At 39.9% G+C, this 24297-nt stretch overlaps 2 protein-coding genes across 22 annotated transcripts in view; one reads left to right on the top strand and one right to left on the bottom strand.

The window, feature by feature from the left end:
* Positions 1-11933, top strand: part of PCM1 (pericentriolar material 1) — a 43026-nt gene extending 31093 nt beyond the window's left edge. For 13 of the 21 annotated variants that reach the window (XM_030491696.1, XM_030491701.1, XM_030491698.1 and 10 more), the window contains 13 exons: positions 47-167; positions 486-623; positions 880-1013; positions 1588-1722; positions 2245-2442; positions 4785-4844; positions 6599-6737; positions 7623-7771; positions 7928-8003; positions 8935-9185; positions 9413-9505; positions 9609-9732; positions 10671-11933. In XM_030491696.1, coding sequence (XP_030347556.1) covers positions 47-167; positions 486-623; positions 880-1013; positions 1588-1722; positions 2245-2442; positions 4785-4844; positions 6599-6737; positions 7623-7771; positions 7928-8003; positions 8935-9185; positions 9413-9505; positions 9609-9732; positions 10671-10696 — 1644 coding nt within the window. In that variant the 3' untranslated portion in view covers positions 10697-11933. The remainder of the gene's footprint in view (positions 1-46; positions 168-485; positions 624-879; positions 1014-1587; positions 1723-2244; positions 2443-4784; positions 4845-6598; positions 6738-7622; positions 7772-7927; positions 8004-8934; positions 9186-9412; positions 9506-9608; positions 9733-10670) is intronic. The other 8 variants (XM_030491704.1, XM_030491707.1, XM_030491708.1 and 5 more) reach the window with 3 other exon arrangements.
* A 1496-nt stretch (positions 11934-13429) lies between these two features.
* LOC115610338 (general transcription factor IIE subunit 1-like) lies at positions 13430-17730 on the bottom strand. Its single transcript, XM_030491719.1, has 4 exons — positions 16563-17730; positions 15070-15271; positions 14321-14547; positions 13430-13887 (listed from the first exon to the last, which is right to left on the bottom strand). Exons 1-4 carry the CDS (start codon positions 17008-17010, stop codon positions 13499-13501), a joined length of 1266 nt encoding a protein of 421 aa, XP_030347579.1. The 5' UTR covers positions 17011-17730; the 3' UTR covers positions 13430-13498.
* Between the last annotated feature and the right edge of the window lie 6567 nt (positions 17731-24297).

The following is a 24297-nucleotide window of genomic DNA, read 5'->3' on the forward strand; positions in this document are numbered from 1 at the left end:
GATGGTACATTCCTGCTTTGTAGTCAGTTGATTGATGTCTTTCCAGGAAACATTTGGCAAGAACTTTTCTACAGAAGCATGTCAAGGTTGTGAACAAAATGATGCAGACAATAGGAGTATTATGTCTACATCTTCAAATTTTGAACCTTTTGCCACTGATGACCTTGGTAAGAATGTTGTGATTTACCATGTTGTGTTACTCCCTCCCTCCTAAAATGCCTGCAATTGTCTATGCTTAAATAGCATAGACATATTCTTCTTCGATTTTTAGTGTGTAATCACATGTTTCATAAAACAACACTTAGAGAAATTAGTCACTTGTGAAACACTTGGAGCTGATCAAAGTGTGTAATAAAATACTATAATTCAAGTACAGTTATATGTAGATTTCAAAACTTGTGGCTTTGAATTTTTATCATTGTTTATTTGTCTATCAATTGAAAATTTTTTATTTAGATTAAAAGGTGTTTTTATTCTAAATATAGGCAACACAGTGATTCACTTAGATCAAGCTTTGGCTAGGATGAGGGAATATGAGCGTATGAAAATTGAAGCTGAAAGTACCCTTGACTCTGAGGGCTGCTCTAGTAATTTTCAGGGTGCTTCTGCTGCTAAATTAGAAGGTATGCACATATATACGTATTTTGCTTAGTTTTAGAAAATAATTACTTTATCAGGAATCATGTAATTGGCTGAATTACTTTCCTCTTCATTTATTTTGAAAACTTGGCAAAGTTTCTAGGAACTTTACATACTTAAGTAAATGTTACTTATTTTTTTAAAATGAAAATAGATGGGTTTGAAATTGCATTTCTTTAATAGCAGTGCAATGTTGAATTACTTAAATGTGCCTTTTTTTTTTTTTCTCTTTTTAACAAGGTCCAAGTAACAGTGAATGTCCTCCTGTGCTACAGTTAAATGAAGTTCCTGCTGTTCCATGTCCTCGTATAGATACTCAGCAGCTTGACCGGCAGATTAAAGCAATTATGAAAGAGGTCATTCCTTTTCTGAAGGTAAAAACTCTTTTCGGTAAGGTGCGAATTAGGATAGGAAAAGGGCCTGCACAGTTGCATAGAAGAACATTGCTTAAATTGATAACTTGCATCTTGGAAACAGCTGCCAATAAGTGTGTATCAAGTTGCAGACTGGCAGAGGATGAAGCAAGAATTAAATGCTCTAACAGAAAGATTATGTGAGGCTTTTAATAAGAGAAAGAAATTGTAAGATTTCTAGATTGCATAGGGCTGGTGGACTTGACATCAAGAAGAATAGAGATTTCTTTGTTTGGAGCTGACCAAATCAAATAGAAATGTTTGTCCAAACATTAAAAAATGGCATGTACTAATGTATTGAAAAAGTGAGATAAAGCTTTGTGTGTCATGGCCAGTCAGTCATTAATGAAGTATGGTATCTGCTATAACGGTGTTCCAGTTTTGTTTTGTGAGGTGGGTTAGGACCTGCTTATGGAATGCTGTTCCTTCAGTGGGTGGGTGGTGTTTTTATAAATCAATTTCAGTATTGGACTTGATGGCTAGTTGTTTGGGGTTTTTAAGTAGTGACTAAGCTCATTGTGTGACACTTGTTTAGGAACACATGGATGAAGTGTGCTCTTCGCAGTTACTGACGTCAGTAAGACGTATGGTCTTGACTCTTACACAACAGAACGATGAAAGTAAAGAATTTGTGAAGTTCTTTCATAAGCAGCTTGGCAGTATACTTCAGGTTAGTAGCTTTTCAGTGTTGTTTTGCCACTCTGTTTCAACTTGGATAGTAAGCAACAGATAAACCAGCTTCCCTGAAGCTGTAAATTACAGCATAGCTGCTGTTCTTCAGCTTTGGTACAGCAGTGAAGTATTTATTACCTTGTTTCTTAAAGCTTCACCAGGCACAGAACTTCTTTTCAGTCACTGCAAAACAGTAAGAGGTGTATCTTCAGCCTGTGGCTGTCTTCAGAGAGAGCTCTGGGATGCTCTTCATGGACATTTTGCATAAATTCCTTAAAATCAATAAGCTGCTCTTGCTCCTTTTTTTTTCCTACAAGAGTTTAAATCAGTAACTTGATAAGTTCTGTTACTTGATTAGAGATTCTACTTAAAATCTCTTTAAGACACTAAACTGTATTTTTAAAAAAGTACTAGCTATTATATACCTAACTAATTTTGAGTTATTAGGAATATGACAAATAATTAGTCTTTGAAGTCTGAAAGCCTGTTACAAAACCAGAATAATTATTTCTCTTTACAGGATTCACTGGTGAAATTTGCTGGTAGAACATTAAAAGATTGTGGAGAAGATCTTCTTGTGGAGATCTCTGAAGTGTTATTTAACGAATTAGCCTTTTTTAAACTAATGCAAGACTTGGACAACAACAGTATTTCTGTAAAGCAGAGATGTAAAAGAAAAACAGAAACTACTGAAGTCATACAATCATATGCTAAAGAGGTTTGTTTTATTACATTTTTGAAAAATGTAGCTTTTCTGAGTCTCTTAAATACCTGTCTTTCCTAAACTAGTTTGATTACCTTAGTTCATACATTGTATATATGTGGGGTTTGGGAGTTTTGTTGGATCTCTGTTGTTTGTTGGTGTGGGTTTGTTGTTTTTCTTTTTACAAATGAGCGCTGTGTAGTCACAGTATTGCTTGTGTAGAAGCATGAACCAGTTTTCCTCAGTAAGGGAGATGTCCTGTATTTTAGATGAGCGTCTGTTACAGGTATCTAAGTGTAGACTTTGGTTTTGATAGTTCATACAAAATGTGTTTTAATAGTTATATGTGCACATAGGAATGAATAATCAAGTGTTGAAATAGTATTAACATCTGAGGCCATTGTGTAGTTGTTGTGGTTTAACCCCAGCCAGCAGCTCAGCACCACGCCACCACTTGCTCCCTTCCTCGGAGTGGGATAGGAGGGAGAATCAGAAGAGTAAAAGTGAGAAAACTCGTGGGTTAACACAAAGACAGTTTAACAGGTAAAGCAAAAACCCCATGTGTGAGCAAAGCAAAACAAGGAACACATTCACCACTTCCCATTGGCATGGAAATGTTCAGCCATCTCCAGGAAAGTGGGGATACATCACTCATAATGGTTACTTCGGAAGACAAATGCCATGACTCTGAACATTTCCCGCCTTATTTCTTTCTCCCCCAGCTTTATATGCTGAGCATGACACCATATAGTATGGGATATCCCAGTGGTCAGCTGGGGTCAGCTGTCTGGCTGTGTCCCCTCCCAGCTTCTTGTGCACCCCCAGCCTGCTCACTGGTGAGGTGGTGTGAGGAGCAGAAAAGTGTGTAAGCACTGCTCAGCAGTAACTAAAACATTCCTGTGTTATCAACACTGTTTCCAGCACAAATCCAAACAATAGCCCCATACCAGCTACTATGAAGAAAATTAACTCTATCCCACCCGAATATTTTTACATGGAAGTCCCAGTTCGTCATCTCTCCAGTTATGCCTACAGCTTTCCTTGCAGTAGCTTAGGCACCATCTTTACCTAACTTGAATAAGTCATGTGTAGTCATCAAGTAGTTGGCTTATTGCCATATGTAGAAAGTATCGCATTCTAGACTTGGAGTATAAAACACCTATAAAATTTTCAGAAATATTTGAGACTGTGGTACATATTCTGCTCTAACACAGCAAGTTTTGGTTGGCTTTTGCACCATTTACATTATTAAGATGTTGCATCACCATTTCTAATTTTAGTATTGCAGTTTTTAGGAGCACAGCATTTTTTAGATAACTAAAAATGAACCGTTTTATGAAACACTAAAACAGATCGTGTTCATATATTTACATCAGTCAGGTATCTACCTTAATGTTTCTTGTCTAGTTACAACTTCAGTGTCCTTTCAGGTTTCTTTTAGAAAAACAAATACTAAAGCAAACCCTTAACTCATTTTAAAATGTCAACAGAATATATTTTGTGAATCTGTCATGAAGTTCTATAAGCAGTTTTAAGCATATCATCAGTTATATTTCTAGTTCAACTTAGGTATACCAGTAATATGGCTAGTATGAGAGAGACGGCAGAGTGCCTTGTAAAGAGGCCAAAGAAACACTCATGTCCAAATCTTTCTGGAGTCAGGCTTCTTTTTATCTGAAGTTGCTCATCGGGTCCTTGTTACATAAAGGATTGATTTATACACTCTTATGAAGATGCATAGAGCCAACTTAGATCTGGCATCTCTTCTCATCTGCTGGAAGACGGAGAATGAGGGTTAAGGTCAGTGTTTGCCTTGTTCCTGTGGCAGCAGTTCAGATTCAGCAGAGCCAGAGATGAGCCGGAACTGATAGGTCCCCAATTACTTTGTACAGATTTGCACAATTATCTTTATGTGGTTTTCTCACAGCTTTCAACTCTCAGATCCTGATGCAGGCACATCTGATCTTGTTTGATTTTGTGGCTGTCTTGAGCCCAGTAAGCTACCTGGTTTTAGATTGCATGCTGAAAAACACAGCACTGTCTTGACCAGAGCTGGTATATCTAATTCCGTATGTTAAACATGATTCAACCATCATCTGGAGAATTAGCCCATGTAGACATAATTGTTTGAATAAAACGGGCTAAAAGAGTTTTCGTAGTGTTTTGCAGCTCTCAACTTTTTAAGACATCTGTGTAAACAGGTCATAGTATAGAAGTCCCTGTGGCTTTCTGCCATTTTGAGATAGCAGTTCTTGGTAAGATTGGCATTTCATCCAGGCTTTCATGAAGCCCTAGTTTGGTTCAGTGTTTCAAATTTATTTCAGTTTAGAATTGAAGACAGTTTGTGTTTCTTCTAGGCAAAAAAAGGTGTCCAGGTGGATGTTTGTTCATCTGCTGAAGATGTCGATGAGGACAAAGTATGTTTATGCTTCTCAACTGTCTTTATTCCTCAGATAATTTCACAGATCACTTAGTCTTACTGTTTCTGTCTGATAAATCTATTATCTGTAAGGAGCCCATTTTCTAGTGTTTATAAATATGTTCAACATCATGGCTTTTATCTCCTTTCTGTTATTTTCAGTGATTTACTTTGTTACTTTAATGAAGTAAATTATAATTTCCCTTTTTAAATTTGAGTAGATGGTCTGGGAAATGACTACCAAAAAATCTGCCTTCATCGATAAGCCTTTGGTACTATATGCATTCAGTAAACATGACTTGGATATCACTTCCTTGGTTGCTCTTGTTTTATTCCTTTTTCTACTGCAGAGCGTAAAGACTATTATAAAATATTATCTTGTTACCTTTCAAGAAGTGCATTCAGATCAACAAAGATAGCATTGAGGATGTTTTTCTGTTTATTGTTGGTGTCCTTTACATAGAATGAGCTTTGCTTTAGGAGTGACGATTTGAAAGTCTAAAAGAAGCAAAGTTTATGCTGAATGCTACACAACTGAAATGGAGTAATTTGTGATACTGAGCAGCTTTAGGGTAGGATCTCGTTTTTCCTTTTAGTATGCATTTTCTGTATTTTAAAGAAAAAAGGAAAGACCTGTTCTGAAGGTGTTTATTGCGGGATTTGTTTTGGGGCTGTTGCCCGTGTTCTCAGCTCAGAGCATTGAGCATGCAGTCATTCGCTGAAGAACTCAATAACGAGGACAGCTTAACTATTTTTAGCAATTAACATTTTATTTCTTAATGGTATGGAATAAGTTGTTTTCATCTTAAGGAGAAGGCAGAAGTTTTGAGTTGGGACACATGGTATTTGCAGTCCTCAAAGTATGCGTTTGCTCTTGAGTGTTAAATGTCAGTGCCCCAGATTTCTGCCTTTGCTCTTTGTTTTGGAAACCACTAAAATCACTGTGTTTGGGGAGATGGGTTATATATGAACCTTTGTAGTTTCTGCTGGAATGTTGCACTCTTTCCAACCAAGGGAAAGAGATAGGTGAAGTACTAAGTAGAATGTTGAAAGCTTTCCCAAATGGGCATAGGCATATGTGTAGGCATGTATGGGCTTAGAGTTTCTGTCACACTGCTTTGGAACTAAAAGTGCATATCACTTGTTAAGGTTGCATATCACTGCATATCACTTGTTATGGTTGCCGTAGTGTAAAAGAGTGCCGTCAAGACTTGGAGCCTAACTCAGGGCTTTACTTGAGGTTTCATATAGGCTGAGCATAATTTTCTCACTCAAGTTATTTAGAAAATCATTCAACAGAGAAACTGCTGAGTAGCTATTGCTAAAGAAATGAGAAGCTGTAGTTAGAAATATCCCTAACATTTTCTAGAAATCATTTAGGAGAAGCAGGGAAGTTGCTAGAAGGTAGTAATGCAGTTGTGTCTGTCTTCCTCTTGATAATGAGAAACCTAATTTAAATATGCTTTTTTAAGCTAGAATGCCAATCAGTGTGAACTTTTTCAGATAATGAAAACTCAGTTACAACGTCCTTGATAGCAATGTCTGAACAGTGAGTGATCTCTTATAGTAGGCTCTGATGCTGTTTTAGGAGTAGCTCTGCAATATTCATTTCAAGGCCTTAAGTACTTCTTAAACATGAATTTTAGTCTGTAAATATTTTTGAGTTGCAAAGGTGACTCCTTGATGCAGAAACCATAACTTGATCTATAGATAAGCAAACATGAAAATGCACAATATTCCCTGTTTTCCTAGGACAAGGATGAGACTGAAACTGCTAAACAAGTACAGGATTCAGAAATATATGATGGTAATGGAGTTCCTGAAAGTATTAGGTCTGATGTGTCTGATCCAGAGGAAGATGAGGAAAATGAAAGTGGACCAGTGGCAATAAGTAAGTGATTTTCATATAGCTCATTATTCAGTGCTTTCACTGTAGTTTTGACCAATTAATTTTACAACAGGATTTGCGTGAAGTACTGCTGTGTAACACCACCTCTCATGGATTTTCTAGTCATAAGATCACAGAATGGTTTGGGTTGGAAAGGACCTTAAAGACCATCTAGTTGTAACCCCCTTGCCATGGGCAGGGACACCTTCCACTAGACCACTGGAAGGTGCTCAAAGTCCCGTCCAGCCCGGCCTTGAACGCTTCCAGGCACTGGGCATCCACAGGTCTTTCCCAGCGAAAGTTTTCCAGTACTGTATTTGCTAGTATTGTGTCATGGGTTAAACATTCCAATTGTAACAGCTTTTTCTTTGTAAACATCTGTAAAAACAGATTAGAATCAGATTGTTTAAGTTACATATCCTGGGTCAGCTAAACTTGAAGTTTCTCAGCCTTTAAATTGAAAATATGAAAGCTGACGAAATTTCAGACTTTTTTTCATGTGAATAATTATTATTTTTTTAATATGCTTCCACTTAAACTTGCATATTTTTTAATAATTTGTTGTCCCATTTGTGGCCTTACACCAAATGCTCACAGCTTGGTTTCCCTTAGATTTACTTTCTTCACACCAGCCTGTTTAATAACTTAGATATTTCACATCAACACAGTGGTGTTCGTTTGCAAGATAGCACATAGGGAGCATGTGGATTGTTGAAAGTTCAGTCATCGCTGTATCTTAATTTCAAAGAAAGTTTTGAAGTAAGAGTTATAACTGATCATTGCAGTAAATTTCCAAAGGGTATTTGGATTTTGCAGCCTTTTACGCTGTCAGGCTATGTCAATATGTAAATATAATATGAAGGTGGTTTTCCATTGATTTGCCTTCAGGTTTATCAAAAGCAGAAACCCAAGCTTTGACTAACTATGGCAGTGGAGAAGATGAGAATGAAGATGAAGAAATTGAATTTGAGGAAGGGCCTGTTGATGTGCAGACATCACTACAAGCAAGCAGTGAAACAACAACTGAAAATGAACAGGTATCACCAAAGCTGTAAATGCAGAAAAAACTTAGGCCAGTGCACATCTTTTCAGTACATATTTGTATGTATTTCAGTTTTTCTTGTTGCAGTGTTTTCATATTAATGAAAGTAGAATGATAGAAGAAATTAACTTGTTTTCACCTTCCCTAATAGACTTCAAAGCAAGAATTGAGTAAGACAAAAAGCAGTGAGATATTGTCATCAGAACAAGAATCTGTTAATGTTAAAGGTAAGACCCCTATGCAGTAACTGAGAGATTAACACTTCTATATGAATTTACATGCTGTGAGAATTATCTTGGACAGTGCCTGTGATATATGTAATTTAAAAGGAAGGTGATCAAATTTGCAAGAGTTTACTGGGCTGGATTTTTTATGGAACCATGTCAGTTGACTAGATCTATCTATGTTGATCTAGACACAGCAGACCTTATAAGGAGGAAACCTGGAATAAGCTTAGCTAGATAGAAGTGGTTTTGATGCTTGAAAATAGCGTGAATTTCAGTTGATTGTTGCAGCTCTTGGCACACAACTGCAGCAGAGTTAAATTTGTCACTTACGGTATTTTGATGTTTAGATTTGTCTAGTACTTGCTTTTCCTGCTACTACCATTTACTAGCAATTAAAATCACTTTAAGATTTACTTCTGTGAGTAATGCTGTGTTGTAACTGGTGAAGAACTGAGAAATCATTTTCTGTCAAAAGACACTACCGGGTGGTATGAATGTTACCTCTAATCCAACAGTTGTTACCACCTTCTCCTGGGTGTCCTTCTGTTGCAAATACTTGTTTTGTTCTTTTTCTATAGGCAGTATTTGAGTAGATCCTGTGTTGCCATGAGAATGTGGCAAAATGTTAAGGAATTTATTGTTCTGTATTAATTATTTCCTCATATCTAGAATGAATATTTTACAGTAGGTCATATAGTTCTGGAAGTTGTTTTTTTGTTGCCTCTTTGTTTTTAAAGCTCTATCAAGTCAAATGTTTTGAAGTCGTGTTCTGTCTTGTGATAACTGCTGACACTTAACTGTATGAGAGTACAAATAACTTTCATTGTTCATTTGCAGCTTTGGATCATAATCTAAAAAACATAATAGAAGGATCTGGGAATTTTTTTATACTATCACTATACCTAGTTAAAATGTAGTTTTTTGGTTTTAGATGAACAAGATGTGGCTACAATTTTGCCTCATTACCTCAATGGCATGGAGAGTACACCACCTTTAACACTCAGTACGCCAGAATCCTTTATAACAGCCAGCGTGAAAACAGAAGAATCAAGCCCACCTTTACCAGTAAATGAAACTCAAACACTAGATACAACATGTGTGGAAAACAAATCAGCTGCAAGTTCTGAAAGCTCCATGGCTGGCAGCCCTGATACAGAGTCGCCTGTGTTAGTGAATGAATATGTGCGTATATTTCCATTAAGATACGTCCAAGAGAAATAAGAAGCTTTTTTCTATTTCAGTGTTATTTCTAGTTTCCAGTTTTGTTCAGTTTTCATTTATGAATTTGATATGGGCATTGTTTTTTGATGTACTTTATAATAGTCAAGAATCTAGTTTTTGAGGGAAGATAAACAGAAGTAGCACTATTTAAGAGTAGCACTCGTAAATGTCTCCATTTCTGTTTACAGGAAGCTGGTTCTGGAAACATAAGTCAAAAATCTGATGAAGATGACTTTGTAAAAGTTGAAGACTTGGCCCTTAAACTTGCAGTATACTCAGAGGTATTTTGCTATTGCTTGTGGGGTTGTTATTTAGCAATCTTAATTATCAAGAGAGCAATAAGAATGATCCAGTATTTTGAGTTTTGCTTTCTCTCTTACAAAGGCAGATTTAATGAAGAAGATGGCAACAGAGGCTCAAACCAACAGTTTGTCTGATGAATTACTGGGTGGAGGTGGAGCTCAAGATCAAGAATTAGTAGGAGATGCCCAAACTTTGAAAGAACCTGGTAAAGATTATTTCTTAAATCCTCTACACCTATTGGGAAAACACCCTCAAATGTCCTAGAATTTAAATATCTTCTTACCAGTGAGGGAAGTAAGCAATCATCGTGGTGCTGAAAGAATATCCTTTTTTGTTATCATGCATTTTCAAATGATGTATTGGTATGAAGGGATTTTGCCTTCTGTGTCTCTTCTGTATACATACTTCTGTTAGATTATGTGGCTGATAGTCATAAAAATTAACATGTTACAACAGGATGGTTTTAAAACTTAATAAAATGGAACAGTATTTTTTTCCTCATAACACAAGCTGGGGTTTAATAATATTGTAAATTCTAATTGCTGTCATCTGATATAATAATGCTCAATATAATTTGCTGACAGACTGCTCAGTGGTCTTGTAATAGAAGAGTTCAAGAGACTGCTGACAATAGTAAAATCTCTCTTCAGGGAAATGAAAATAATTGTTAATGTGAAGCATACCATGAGATAAAAAAAACTTTCAGTGTGTATGACAACAATAAAAATTCATTACTTTCATGAAACAGTATTTATGCAGCTCCAAAAACTTAATGGTAATGCAGGTCAAAAAACCTTTGTTTTTTTAATGTTGAAATTGTGACACAAGTTATGGCATTAGAGGCTTATGTTACGTTCTGTTGTCAGGCTTGTAGATCTGTAGTGGAAGGTACAGTAAAGACATAAATAAATGCATGAACTGAGTATTCTGATGGTAGTTTTCTGCTAGTGTAGCTAGTTCCAATTCTTCAAACAGTACAAGCTGTTCAAGTAAGCCATGGCTCAGAATGCTTGTAAAAAAGGTGAGGATGAGATATTTCATCAAGGTGCTTTAATGAATCCTTACAAGGAGTTGAAATGTGTTCCGCAGCTGTTTGATGCCTTGTAGCTGTTAGACGATAATGAGCATACTCTTGTTTTACAGAAACTTTTGGAGCTCAAAGTGGATGAGAACAACCTGCAGATACCTGCATTTATAAACTCCTTGTATACAAACACATATGGAAGATCATCACTAATTTCCCAGAATTCTGGAAGTGTATAAAAATGTAAAATTTGACACACTGCCTCTTAGGATAGGTATGCTAACTTCTGCCTGTGGCAGTCTGAACAGCTGGAACTGAATCCTCTTCTATTCAGTTTTGCTGCACTGTTCTTTTTCTGTCTTAATCTCTTCTTTTTTATTTTTATTGTGACTTGTTTAGTAATTTTTAAATTGTTCAAAATGGTAGTTTCAAATAAAGTTTGGACTTGTCTGTAAGTAAGTTCATCTTCCGAAAAATTTCCTCTGGCTTACAAAATGGTATGCAGGGTTTTTTGTTGGAAGTTAACTGACTTTAATGTTGGAATGCTTGTAGCAGTCTGTAACTCCTCTACAGAGAAACACTGCTAATTTCCTAGGACAAGAAACTCTTGTCCCACAGAGTTTCTTTATCTTCTACAACTATAAGATGTAGGCACAATACATGCCTTACCTGTTGCTTGTATAGCCTAGAGTATAGCTGGTCTGTAAAAAACAAACCAAACAAAAAATGTTCCTGTTCAGGGCCTGTGGAATTCATTTCTATCAGCACATTTATCTGAGGTGGAATAAATACCCTGGATTTGTAGTTAACTGCAGGAACCAGCTCTCATTTTCTGCATTTTCTGTTTTGACTTTCAATGTGCAAAGGGATAAACCTGTCTGAAAATTTTAGTGTCCTTTCACAGTTGCTGCAATAGGAACGGATTCTACAGGCTGTCAAAAGTAGTTGACTTGGTGAAGAGTTTTAACGTTGAAGAAATTTAGGAAATTAATGTTTGAAAGAAAACTCAAACAGTTAAAGTCAGCACCTCCTGAAGTCTCATGGCAAAGGCAGGGTTAGGGTTGTAGAAGAGTAGATTGGAAAACTTGAACCAGAACAACTGTTTTCTTCACTTTTTCAGATCAGACTTGCTAATAACAGGCAGTCATAAAATAGAGCTAGAAATAATTTGGCATATCTGCTGCATTATAGAGATCCATTTACCTTAAACACAAGGCTTTTCTAAAAGTAGTTAAAAAGCAATGGTGCTCTTTCTTTAATTCAGAATTGTCTTCTTTTTGAGGTCACTGTAATAATATAGCTATATGCCGTGAGAAACAGTCTAGTGCCAGTGAAGCCTAAATATGCCTGAAGTTTGAATAAAAAGGAGAGTGTGATTGTTCCGTGGTTTCTTTTTTTTTTTTTTAGTTTGAGTGTCTCCAGGTTTTATGAGTGAATAGTGAAGTGGCAGATTACAATCACATGCCTCTTGTCTTCAAAGAAAGAATTATATCAGAAAGTTTGAGTTCAGTTTAACTACTGTGCAGGCTCTAACCCCACTATGGTACTGTATGCAGAAAAAACTTTACAATTTTGAGGACAGATGAAATATATTATGTCAAAGGCAAATCTGTGAAACAAAATTTAAGTTTTTAATCACTAACTAACTTGGCACAAGAATCATTCAGTAGACCTAAAAGGGATCATTTTCATAAAGTAGAACAGTAAGATTTCTGAATAGTTGAGCTTAGGAGTTTAATGATTTACCATATAAACAAGATTTGTCTCAAGAAATAGCATAAGCACACACCATTCTTCAATTCTTTCTCTGGCATTCAGAGAAATTCACTGTTCATACACACCAGATCTCTGGAATAGTGTGTATGAACAGTGAACTGAAATACTATTTCTTTGGTCATGCTTTCTCTCTACCCTTTCACCACAGGGTGGTTGAGGTTGGTAGGGATCTCTGAAGCCCATCTTGTCCAACCCACTACTCAAGCAGGGCTACTCAGAGCTGGTTGGCCAGGACTGTGCCCTGCTGGGTTTGAATATCTCCAGTGTGGGAGACTCTACACAATCCCTCTGGGCTCAGTCCCCCTTACAGTAAAAAGGGTTTCCTAACATTGAGGGAAGCGCCTGTGTTTCAGTGTGTGCCCATCATCTACATTCATTGAAGTAGAAGTGCTGGGGAAGTTAAGATCTCCCTTATATTCTGATGCTAGTCCTTCTACTTGTGTCATTCAGTTCACATGGAATGTGTTTTTCTAGTGGTAGCAGGAGAGATCCTGCTTTAAAAAGATTAATGGGAAAGTGTCTGAAAGAGCTATGAGAAACAGCAAGCATTGCTTGCTCCCTTACCCATCCAGACCAAAATGAATGTTACATTTTACTGTCCAGTATCCATTGCACAGCTCATCACAAAGAATTGACATAATTCTTTTTAATCTTAAGGTTAAGAGGCCTGAGGTGGTTCTCTCCTATAGCCAATGCAATTTAGTAGCAGTTCTTACTGTTGTATGGTGAATGACCTAACAAAACTGGTATGGAGTGAAACCACATCATGCTGGGCTTTAACTCATTTTCACTACTAGAAGCATCTGCTAGTTCCCAGAGGAAGGTGGAATAATTAATTTCTTACAATAGAGTTCACCACTGCTTTTGAAACTTTATTTTAATCAGTCGCCCTGTATCACAAAATGATACATGCTCCAAAACTAATTACAGCACAAAGTCTAAGCATAAAGACAACAGAAAACCCCTAATAACTTTGGGTGGCTTTTGCTGCACTGATAGCATTTTGAGCTGTAGTCACCTACTACAGGATTACAGTCTTGCATAAGAAAGAGCAAGGAATTCAAACAAAACCAAACTTTGAAGAAAATAAGTTAAAAAACTATTAGATTGTCTTATTTCAAAAGAAGCCTTCACCCATTCTACACAAATTCGCATGTTCACACAGCAGTATTTATTCAAAAACAGACTGGAACATTTCTTGCCCTGCTTTAATGTAAGCTGCTCTCTCTTCATTTGTCATCAAAGACACAAGCTCTGGATTTTCATTAACTTCACCATATGAACGAGGCTGACCAGCTACCATTAAAATAGGACCTTGTGTTTCCTGTTCTTCCTCCTCTTGTTCAAAGTTGCTGTCTGCTACTTCCATTTCTGCTACTCTTGGGTGCTTGGAATCTCCTTCACACTCGCTAACGTCACTGCCTGATTCAGGTGGTTTGCTTCTGACAACAGGAGCCTGATTTGTGTTAGATGACAACTTGGGTTCATGGATCAGAAGAGTCTTCATGATTTCATTATCAGCAACAGTTTCTTTACCACTTTCTTCAGAAGCATTTACTGCTAATACACAACACTAAGTATTAGAGGTATCAATAGTTTACAGTCACTACAGGCATCCTGCATAAATTATTTTCTTCTACTCTGGGTCATCTTTACCCACACTCTAAGGTTCTCTTCAAAGTGCAGACATCTCCAAGAATTATCTACTTTAAAGATTACCACTAATATTACCACATGGCTAGAGCCAAAAATTCCAGGAGCTGGTACCTGACCTCTTGACCATTTACAAATGCTACCTCAGTCAGGCTAAAGACTGGTTTTTAGAAGTTGTGATAACCACTAGTGCAGAATTGAAGTGTAACTATATTCTAAACCAAGCTGACTACATTTTTGACAGGAAAGCTATGATGAAATGCAGTAAGGCTGCAAATTTAAAGTATTTGCTAAAAAAAAAAAAAAAACCAAACCCAAAAAAACCCCAAAAAAAACTTACCAACACTGTTGTTGGCGGTTCTTGTTGCTCCTTCCACAGTGCTCTGTGACATCCAGATAGGTTGCTGCTTAGTTGCTTTTTCTCTTGTTTTCTTCTTGTGCTCAGAGTCTTGTACATCAATAACTAAGTTTTGGGTGTACATATTGCTGTAAGAGGAACGTCTGCTGGCCCATTTCTCAGGTTGGCTGCACGATTCCAGCACACTTGAACCCACCTTCTGATCAAAGCTGAATGGAATATCACCCATTTGGGACAGGTTAAGTTCAGGCAAGAACCCCCAGTTTCCATACAACCAACCAACCAACCAAGAAAAAGCATGTTTTGTCAGCAGACAAGCTTTAACCAGTGCTCTGTATTAAAGCAATTCTCATTCCTTATTACTTTATCGCAGAGGCAAGTGGCTCTGAACTACTGAACTTTACATGGACACTTCAGTCATGCATCTCTGGATGGAGCATGCTGCTAGAGAAACGTGACTTTCCGACAGAAAGGGTCATGAGTATTAGCTGAAGAAATCTGGAAAATTAATTACTTTAAAAGGTAGCAAAAATAAAACTATAAATGCGTAACAATAATTTAGGATGCCTTAGATATTACAGGCTTCTTCACTAAGCAGCTGACAGTACTGAACAAAACAGAACTGAGTAGAAAGTGGGCTGCAAGTTCAGTATTTCAAAGGGTTTACAACTGGGAAGCTGTTGGGGGGGGGGGGCGTTTGCTGATGAGAAGTTCGAGGGTTATGATTATACCTTTCTGACAATTCTGGTATTTCTGTTGGCTGTGGCTCCAGCAATTCATATGGCAGAGCAATATCTTCAGTCTCACGCAGCAGCACAAAGACAGGTTGCATCTGCTCATTGAATTTCGCTAGCAAGGTTCGAGCATCACGCTTCAGAAGTGCTGAGGCATCTTCCTCTACTTCAGTGTTGCAGTACGTGCAGTGGAAAGTCTCTGCAACATGATCCAAATTAGAAATTCTGGAGTTCATAAGGCACAAAAGACCAGCAGTACCTTGCTAAGAAATCCACAGCCTGCACCATTACCAAAACATTCTGACTTTTTCTGTTTGTTCACCTTAACTAGGGATCTCAAGTTATAAAGGCAAGCCTTACTTTCCTTTTGGAGAGGGACTGATATTCACACAGTTGCTATGCAAGGCAGAAAGGTCTGTATTGGGGAGGGGGAAGTTAAGTTGGCTAGACGTGGAGTGTCATCAGCTAGTAAGATCTAATCTTTTTCTTCTCTGATCTCATCTTTTTCTTAGTTCATAATGTAAGAAAAAAAAGACATTTGTAAGCGTAAATAGCAGAGGTCTGAAGTTCAGAAAGACTCATTTAGCGCTAAACCCCTCTATTTATGTCTTAAGCAAGAAAAAAAAAAAGCAAATTCTATTAAAAATATATCGGAAGCCTCAGTGTTTGCTATGTTGACAAAGTCCCTCCATTTAGAGCAAAGGATGATTTTGCTAACTGATGGCATATTAGTTTCACCTTTGACATTCCAAGCTAGGCATGTAAAATTCATTCTCCCTGGCTCTGGCATCCTTTGCTGATATACCACAGCCCAGATGTTAACGCAGCAATTGCGCCTAGAGTAATGCATTGAGGTATGATGCCATTTTGACTCATTTAGAAAAAGTGCTCTCTGTTGAGTTATTTTGATTTTAGTGAAGAGAAACCCACAAGCTCTGATGCCACTTCTGCTGTGGATGTGTTGTGCTGCCCCAGGAGGAGCCTGAACTCCCCTGTTTCCAGCACAGGAGTGATGGAACACCTCTGCTGCCGAGCTGCAATACGATTATTACAGTAGTTGGGTGCAAACAGTTTCATCCATCTTGTCCAACTCTTTCAGCAGAAGAACTGAACACACAAATCGATTAACTGATGCATTCAGAACAGAGTCAAACAAGTACTGTATTCTCATTCCCATATGAGGAGGTGGGGATCACAAGACTTTGGTGAGTAGTCTTAAAACAGGTTAAAAGTCTTGTTCATAGCAAAGCTGAGGCCTGAAATCTGACTCCAAACCCCAGCATGTGTATTTAAGATTGTTCTTCCTCTTGCTTGGCCTGTTCTACAAGGACAGCTTTCTTCTTACCTTCACCTCCCAGCTTCTCGTGTCCCAGGCCCTTGTCCAACAAGAAATATATTCTAAAAACATGCTTTTATTGCAAAGTTTGCATAGAAGCCAACTTTGTGCTATCGAAGTTACTTTTTAAGACGAGAGCAAATAAGCAACATACCTGTAAATACATCAAAGAGCTGATTGACTTCAAGGTCCGTGTAAGTGCTGGAGCAAGACGGACATTTAAAAGAGGACCTGGTAGTTGAATCCCGTTCATCCGCTTCTATTTTCCGGCGTATATGATCCAGTTTGTATTTTACCACATCCACCAGCACCTTGTAGTTGATGTAGTAGTAATTGTGCCTTGTGCTCTTCCCATTAGGCCCTGTTTCGACTCGCATACGCAGCTTCACAAACTTGTCTGCCTTGAGCGTGTTGAGGATAGCACGCAGTTGTTTACGTTCGTACTTGAGCAGCTGTAACAGGTCATCCTCTTTCATGCAGGGGTAGCGGATCAGTAGATCAAGGGCCAGGGAGTGCTCTAATCCATAGAAACCACGCACTATGTATTTGGCCAGGCGCTTTAGGGCTGCTGGGACCTCTGTGATAACGTTTTGCTCTTCCATCAGGAGCTGAACCACCGTCAGAAAGAGAAGTGCTGCACAACAAACGGAAGGGAGGTGAGCTATAGTGAACCTCTCAGCACTCACCTGCTCATACAGCAGGTCATTTGCTGTGCTGTGCTTCTACAAGAGTCTTCACAAAACAGATTGATGTCAAATCCTTAACCTGCACCTGAGGATGGGGAAGGTATGAAAGATTACTTAATGTAAATTATTCATGTCCTCTTGTGTAAAAACCCAGAGAAGATATCTAGGAAAACAGGTTACACAAAGTTCATAATAATCCTCTTTACAGAAGACAGCACAGTTAACTTGCATGTCCAGGTCTGCTCGAAGTATCTGTTTTCATTCACAGCCAGCCAGGTCAGAGCTGAAGTTAATACCATGCGTTTTCAAAAGTAAAGCTCAGGACACAAGCTGGGCAAGAAATCTTTGGCTTAAATCCTAACAACATGTGAAATAGATGAGCTTGTACCTCCCTTTGTGGCAAAGCCACAAGAGCCATCTGAACTCCTTTTAGCTTGTGCTTTGTGATTTTTCTGCTGGCTGCTGTGGCCAAAGGCCTGGCAAATCTGGGGCACAGGCTGCTCCATCTTGTCTGGCACTGCCTGCACTCAGCACAGAGTGTCCAGGCTGTGCCTGCTTGTTCCACTACACCAAATGACCCGGGAACATCTGTAGCGGAACATTTTCCTCCTTAGTGCTTACGTTAATCAGTCTGGCTGTCCTGTGTCTTACTTGTGATGAGTGGAGGGAGAAGAAAAGAATTGAGATAGGTTTCAGTAAAGCCACATCCCAATTCCCTTCTTTGAGGTGTGTTAAAATCCTACAGTGGTGTTTGGTACCGCAACCGCCAGCCAGGCTGCTGTGCAGAGAACCATGACATGTACAGCCAGGCAGTGCTGGTGTAGCCACAGGACCAGGCAGTGGGCAGGCACGGGATGTGTTACAGTACGCTGCATTGCCAGCACTGCCACCCACTGCTGAAGGCCAGCTTGCTCAAGCATAGATATTGCTACACTGAGCTTCCAGGTGCCCTTCATCAGAAAGCTAAAAAAGCCAAACCTATTCACAGTAGCCTTGTAGTTGAGCCGTAATTGAATTTACACCTCATAGAAGCAGCCTTTTGAATAACCTAAACCAAACATAAACCCACTGGTCTGAGGCTGGGAACCCTGAAGGCAATAGCACCACACTGACCTATATTTCCTCCCACAGGAAGAGGTCGGGTCTCCGTACTTCAACTGGACAAGAGCCTGAGCAGCCTGACCTTGCTTTGAGATTAGTCGTGCCATGAGCAAGGGTTGGACCAGATGGCTTCCAGAGGTTCTGTATAACCTAAATTATTCTGTTCTGTTCCAAGTGAGTTAAATTTAACCACAGTAAGGAGAGAAGCTTTGGGAATGTCAGTCAGTTCCTTGTCAGTCCTCCCCAGACTGTAAGAAGAGCATTTCTGTGCTTTTTCACAAGATCCTGGAGAAAAAAAGCAGTTTTTTAAATTTTTATAGTTTTTACTCTTTCACTTCTCCTTTGCCCTTGTTCTCAAAAGAGGCTCAACTACAGTGCAGCTGACTGTCATGGTTAGCAGGGCAGCATAGCTCATCACATCACAAGACAAACAATATTCCCTTCCACAGGCAGGAAAGCTTGGGACATGCAGCTTGTGTTCAACCAAGCTTCTCAGAAGCTAAACCATGTTCTTGCTGCCAGCCACGTCCAAGTGAAGGTCTGACATGCATGTGGATGTGTCTGTGGTGGGACAGGGACAAACTCTAGTCCAGAGTCAGGAACTCCATCTGCTGAGGAGAGACTAGATGCTTAATAAAATCTTTTTGACTGCAATCCCACCTCTACCTCTTCCCTTCATGGATGAGCTACCTCAGGTTGCCAGGGCAATTTCTGCCAGGTAAAACCATAAGCAGACCTAGTGGATTACAGGTCAGTGAGCACAGTGGCTACCCCTGAGCCACTCGACCATGTTCGTGCCTCAGCTGCACTTGGCAGGCAATTTTCCTTTCCCCATCCACAGCAAGGACTCTCTGCTCTTAGAGCTGAGTGGGCTTTCCTTTGAAGCCAGGATAAGAGTATGCAGAGGAAATGATCTATATATTGAGAATAGCTAAGAAGCTTCAGACTGCAGAGAAGCTACCAGTGTGCAGGACAGCTTAGATTTACTGCTCTTGGCCCAGGGCTATGGGCTAGTTTCCCACATCTCCAGTGCTTTAACCCCAGGGGCACTTGAGCATAAACCACAAGATTTCTGGAGCACAGACAAACATAAGACTTCAACAGAAGTCTTGCTAAAGACTTCTCTTTCTTCCTCTTTCTGGCCTCACAAATTTGGAATGTTTCTGTGTCACAGCTTATACTCAGCAGGAAGGATGGGTGGACAGTGTCCTCAGCCAGCCTCAGTTCCAGCGATCAGGAGCATGGCTGTGAGTCTCCTCAGGCTCTGGAGAGCCCTGAGCCTTGTCCTGCTACACTGTGGGCACACAGCCCACAGAAGAGAGGCTCCACAGCCTCCAGTACAGGACCAAAGGGAAGCAGCCATCACTTATTTCTGTAACACAGTCCAGCCCCAGCACTTGCATCAGATACAGTACCAGGCACATGCATTAGTCTGGGCTAAGATCTCAGGAAGGGCCAAGGTGCCCTCTGTGTGAATTCATTTTATATGAACACCAGTTTGATAGTGGGAACCATTAAAGAAAGAATAAATCCACTTCTGCATCTAGCCCTTGGCTAATGGGGGCAGAACCCTGGCACTTAAAGGACTTGTACTACAAGCAGGTCTCATGACTGTTTTTCTTACCCCAAGCCAAATACAGAATGAAATCATTTCAAAGGGAGTGTGATAAGTAGATAACATCATTAAGGAAGAAGTAGGACCTGAACTGTAAGTTTGATGTTTGCTGACCTATCAGTTCTCTGGATGACTCCTTATCCCAGACTTGCACTGCGTACTTGCATCTCTAAAGCAAGCAGTGGTCTGAAGTGCTGGGAAGTCTGGACTGCACTGAAGTGCTTCCGAGCGCCTTGATGTTAAAAGCTCTTCAGGTCCAGGGTCCTACAATTATGTGAACTATCCAGGGAAGGGAAAAAACAGCTCACCCACACAACAGAACTCCCCCATATATAGACACTGTAAATATCATTAATTGATGATATGGAGATGAGTGAAAAGCTTTTTTTGAGAACAAATCTATAGAACCCACTGTCCATTTGCAGTGAGAATCTAGATGTGCCTTTGTTTCAATGTAAGAGGAAATAACTTTCTTTTACAAAAATGGCTAAATTTGCCCTGAATAAAGAACGTTCATGGAAAACACAAACCCCTCCAGAAGTGTTCCTTTAAGCTACTTAAAACCACAAACTGTACTTTTTAGTACAAACTACATAGAAACAAAGTGGGGGGAAGCTTTCTCTACAGTGCTTTGGTTTATTTCAAGTTCTATTTCTCCAGTCCATTTTGAAAAACCTCTTTATCTTCTAATCACCAAATCTGAAGTCTTTAAATTCAGGAAAACTGCTGACTTTTAAAAGCTGTTGTGTAGTTTTCAGCTCACAGGTAGCAGTTCTCCTTTAAGAGTACCTAGAGAGACCCTTACCAAGGGAGGAGGAGCAGCTCCCTACAGAGGGAGAAGGGCTTTAAACTGGAATCTGCTCCGTAGCTGAGCCACAGTCTGCATTAAGGAGACAGACAGATATTTTGCTACTCATGTAGAATGGAGTATTTCCAGCTGATAACGTGTCTGGACAAGATATCTCGGAAGCAACAGTCTAGCTTCTGACTTTAGATACTTTTAAAGTACTTATTGATATGAGTGGAGGGGCTACCTTCTTTCTACATTGGTTAGTTGTAGGATTATTCAGTTGCTTAGATGCCTGAGAGGCCCTTCTGCTTGTAGTTAATATGGAGCCATTATAATCTTAATAGAATCACAGAATGGTTTGGGTTGGAAGGGACCTTAAAGACCATCTAGTTCCAACCCCCCTGCTACAGGCAGGGGCACCACCCCCTAGACCAGGTTGCTCAAAGCCCCTGTGTCCAACCTGGCCTTGAACACTGCCAGGGATGGGGCAGCCACAGCTTCTCGGGGCAGCCTGTGCCAGTGTCATCAAGGAGAGAGGAATGCAATGCTTTGTCCTTCCGACATGCAGGATCTACCTTTTGGATCCTTTTTGCTTTGGGAAACCTACACAGAAGTTGTCAGGCAACAACCAAAAGCAGAATTTCAAGTTAAGAGGCATCATATAGAGCAAGTTTTGCAAGGTTTCTCTGGAGCCAGTTGCTTAATTAACATTTCACTTGAGGTGCCTGAGAAAGCAAAGTACCCATCTCACACTTCAGAAGGCACTAAACCAGAAAGATTTAGTAAAGCAATCTCTCATCAGACTTCATATAACCATATCCTTTGCAAATAAGTTAAAAACCTCATCATTACCTCTCTTGTATAGGCAGAAGACTTGAGGCTGATACTGCAGAATTGCTCCTTTCCTAAGAGGTCAAACTAACTGCAAAACAAGCTTAAGTATTTCCCAGCCTTTTCCTAGACCTATCTGTGATAAACCCTAATTATCACCCAGCTGGAGCAAGAGAGTCCCCAAATCACATTCATTAGCAACTGAATGAATTCAGCCTTGCCTACATTGTGTCATGATAAAGTCACAAATCTATTGCTCAATGACATCCACCTACAACAGGGAAGGACTGAAAATGTAAGTACTGCAATCGTTGATTAGTGTTTTCATTAGCATGACTTTAGAAGACTAAAAGTAACATAATCATTAGCTCTTCTTTTGTTGTTGCAAACCAAATATTTAGTACAGGTATTTTACATAATCTGTGTTTAGAAGCTTTCATAATCAAACCTGGAAACTTGAGTATCTTGCAAAGAAAACAGCTGGGATTTATGTGTTTACTAGGTTTGTATTTTTACTTATTAATCTTTTTAGGTGGATTATGTTTTCAAAAGAAAACAAAAAGCAATTTTTCACTGCATTTCTCTAGAAGATAAAGTTATGGATACTATTATTTCCTGTGTTTAAAAATGATGTTGAAATGCAGTTGCCAGACACTGTACAGTCCAGGGTTAAAATGCAAATTCTATCAGGAATGCAATCATCATATTCGATCTCAAATCTCTATCTTTTATGTACACACAGTGGGGGCTGATGTTTTGTAGTGATGTGACTTAGGTCGTCGTGGTACGAGTTGCAGCATGCGATGTGCTTTCGTTACTGCTCTTTGTTGCTGGAACTGTAACTCTCCAACTCACCTGGGTCTGTGGGGAGCCCTCAAGGTGCGGGCGCTTCTCTGCATAGGATAGGCTGTGGGACTGGCACTATAAAAGGCAGCGCCTTTGAGAAATAGCCAATACCAGAAGAAACCCTCGTATTTTAGCAGCAAAGGTTTGATGCCACAGTTTAGAAACTGCAGGAACAGGTGACTATAAAAAAAGATCCCTGAGATGAGCTCTGCTCTTGCTTGCGACTTATAGCAGCGAGGATTGATTTCATGCCTTATTCTGGGAAAGACCCTTTACTACTCTTTTTTGCTCTGTCAAATAAGAAACTATTTGGTAGACACCCACAGCTGAGGAGTATAATTGGCATAAACCTTCCACTGCAAATTTAAAATGCCCACACAGGTAAAATGAAGCAGATACACCTCATTCCATGTAGTGGTTATTGAGTGTGCTCCTTTGTTGTCATGTTACACTAGAAAACACAAAGGAGCAAGACTACTTGCTGGTACCTGTTGGATTCAGTCTGTGGGAAACGTTTACAGTGAGCAATACCCATGGGTTTCCTTGCCGAGTGTTTTAACAGGGCAAGTGCCGTGTAACCCCAGCGCTGCTACTCATGTGACAGTCCTCAGCCTGCGCGTGGAGGTGTGGAACCAGATCACAAGACAACATGAACCAGCTTTCTAAATTAAGGAGCGTGATAGTCTGGCTGATAACACTGCTTCAGAAGCAGGAAATCCCAGTCGCCTGTGCAGGCTGTGCCTGACACCACCACGGCTGCTCAGCGAGGACAGTTAACCTCCACATAGCAGAGGTGAACCATGTAGCAGAGGTAAACCTCCATGCAGCAAAGGTGCTGCTCGGCCACGCGTCCACCTATTTGGTGGCTGGGAGGGAACTCCATATGGGCTCATGCTGTGCTCATGCACCACTCCAAGCAGCAGTGAAAATGGCAAGCCAAAGAAACCCCAGTAAAAGTACAGTGTGGCTTGAGCAGGTATGTGTGACTGTGGCACCGAGGGCCGTGGGAAGCAGGGTTCGTGCCGCTGTGTTGTTGCGATGTTGCACAACAGAGACATTATTGAAAGCGGGAGGTTGAGGTGGGGATGGGCAAAGTTGCCTGGCTTCACTTCAGACCCATTTGGTGCTGGGGTGTTTATCTCAAATGGTGTGGGCACGCACTGCACTGGCAGGCTGCCTGATGAAAAGGAGGCCGATAATGGACTGAGCAGTCTCAGGTGGGAGAAACAAATAGAGTATGATCAGAGGCTGAAGGGGAAAATTAGTGGGTTGCTGCTTTGGGGGACAAAGGTGTGATCAGGATCCTCACAGAGCAAATGCGGTTTGTTTTACCTGTTGGCAGAGCAGCGGCTGGTCTCAATGGCCTGGTGGGAGGTTGTGACCTGCACCTTGGGTAAACAGGAGCTGTATAAGTTGTTTTATTGTCCTCCCCAGGCCAAACAGCTGCTGTTCTCCCTCTCGCCAGACAGGCACGTGGAAGCTACGTTCTGCTGTGCCTTATGTTCTCCACTCCAATTGATATCCAGCCCTCAGTTTAAAAAATGAAACCTCTAGCTGCCTAGCTCGTACATTCAAGCACTGCAAAATAACCATCAGGAGTATAATGAGGCTACCTGTATGTAGCCTGCTACGTTGTCCACACAGGGCTCTTCATCACACATGGCCTCCTTTTCAACATCTCTCTTTCCCTGTGCTGGCCCTTTCAGAAAGTCCCTATCTCAGTGTGTTGCTCCGAGCTCTGCTTATTTTGTGAACCATCCAAACCTCGCTTTGAGATGATTCATTTTCTTACCAGTTTTCCTATGGTGTTCTCCTTGTGTTACTTAATTCCACGATTCTTGAAGGCTTGCTGGTATTGAACTAACTCAACTTTGTTTGAGGGCTTTAGGCCTCTTTTTGGATTAGTTTATGTTGCAATCTGGTATCTAGAAAGACAGGGCATATCATGCCAGTGTTATGTATGGACCTCAGAGGAACAGAATTTGAAACCAAGATGCTGGAGAATTTTGAGACCCCGAAC

Source organism: Strigops habroptila, chromosome 7 (genome assembly GCF_004027225.2).
Source record: "Strigops habroptila isolate Jane chromosome 7, bStrHab1.2.pri, whole genome shotgun sequence".
In the NCBI taxonomy this organism is placed as follows: domain Eukaryota; kingdom Metazoa; phylum Chordata; class Aves; order Psittaciformes; family Psittacidae; genus Strigops; species Strigops habroptila.

Coding starts and splice junctions, on each gene's coding strand:
- LOC115610338 (XM_030491719.1), bottom strand. CDS start 17,010: ATGGAAGAGCAAAACGTTATCACAGAGGTCCCAGCAGCCCTAAAGCGC. Junction 14,548..15,069: donor ATACCAGAATTGTCAGAAAG/GTATAATCATAA, acceptor TATTCCATTCAG/CTTTGATCAGAAGGTGGGTT. Junction 13,888..14,320: donor AACCGCCAACAACAGTGTTG/GTAAGTTTTTTT, acceptor GTTGTGTATTAG/CAGTAAATGCTTCTGAAGAA.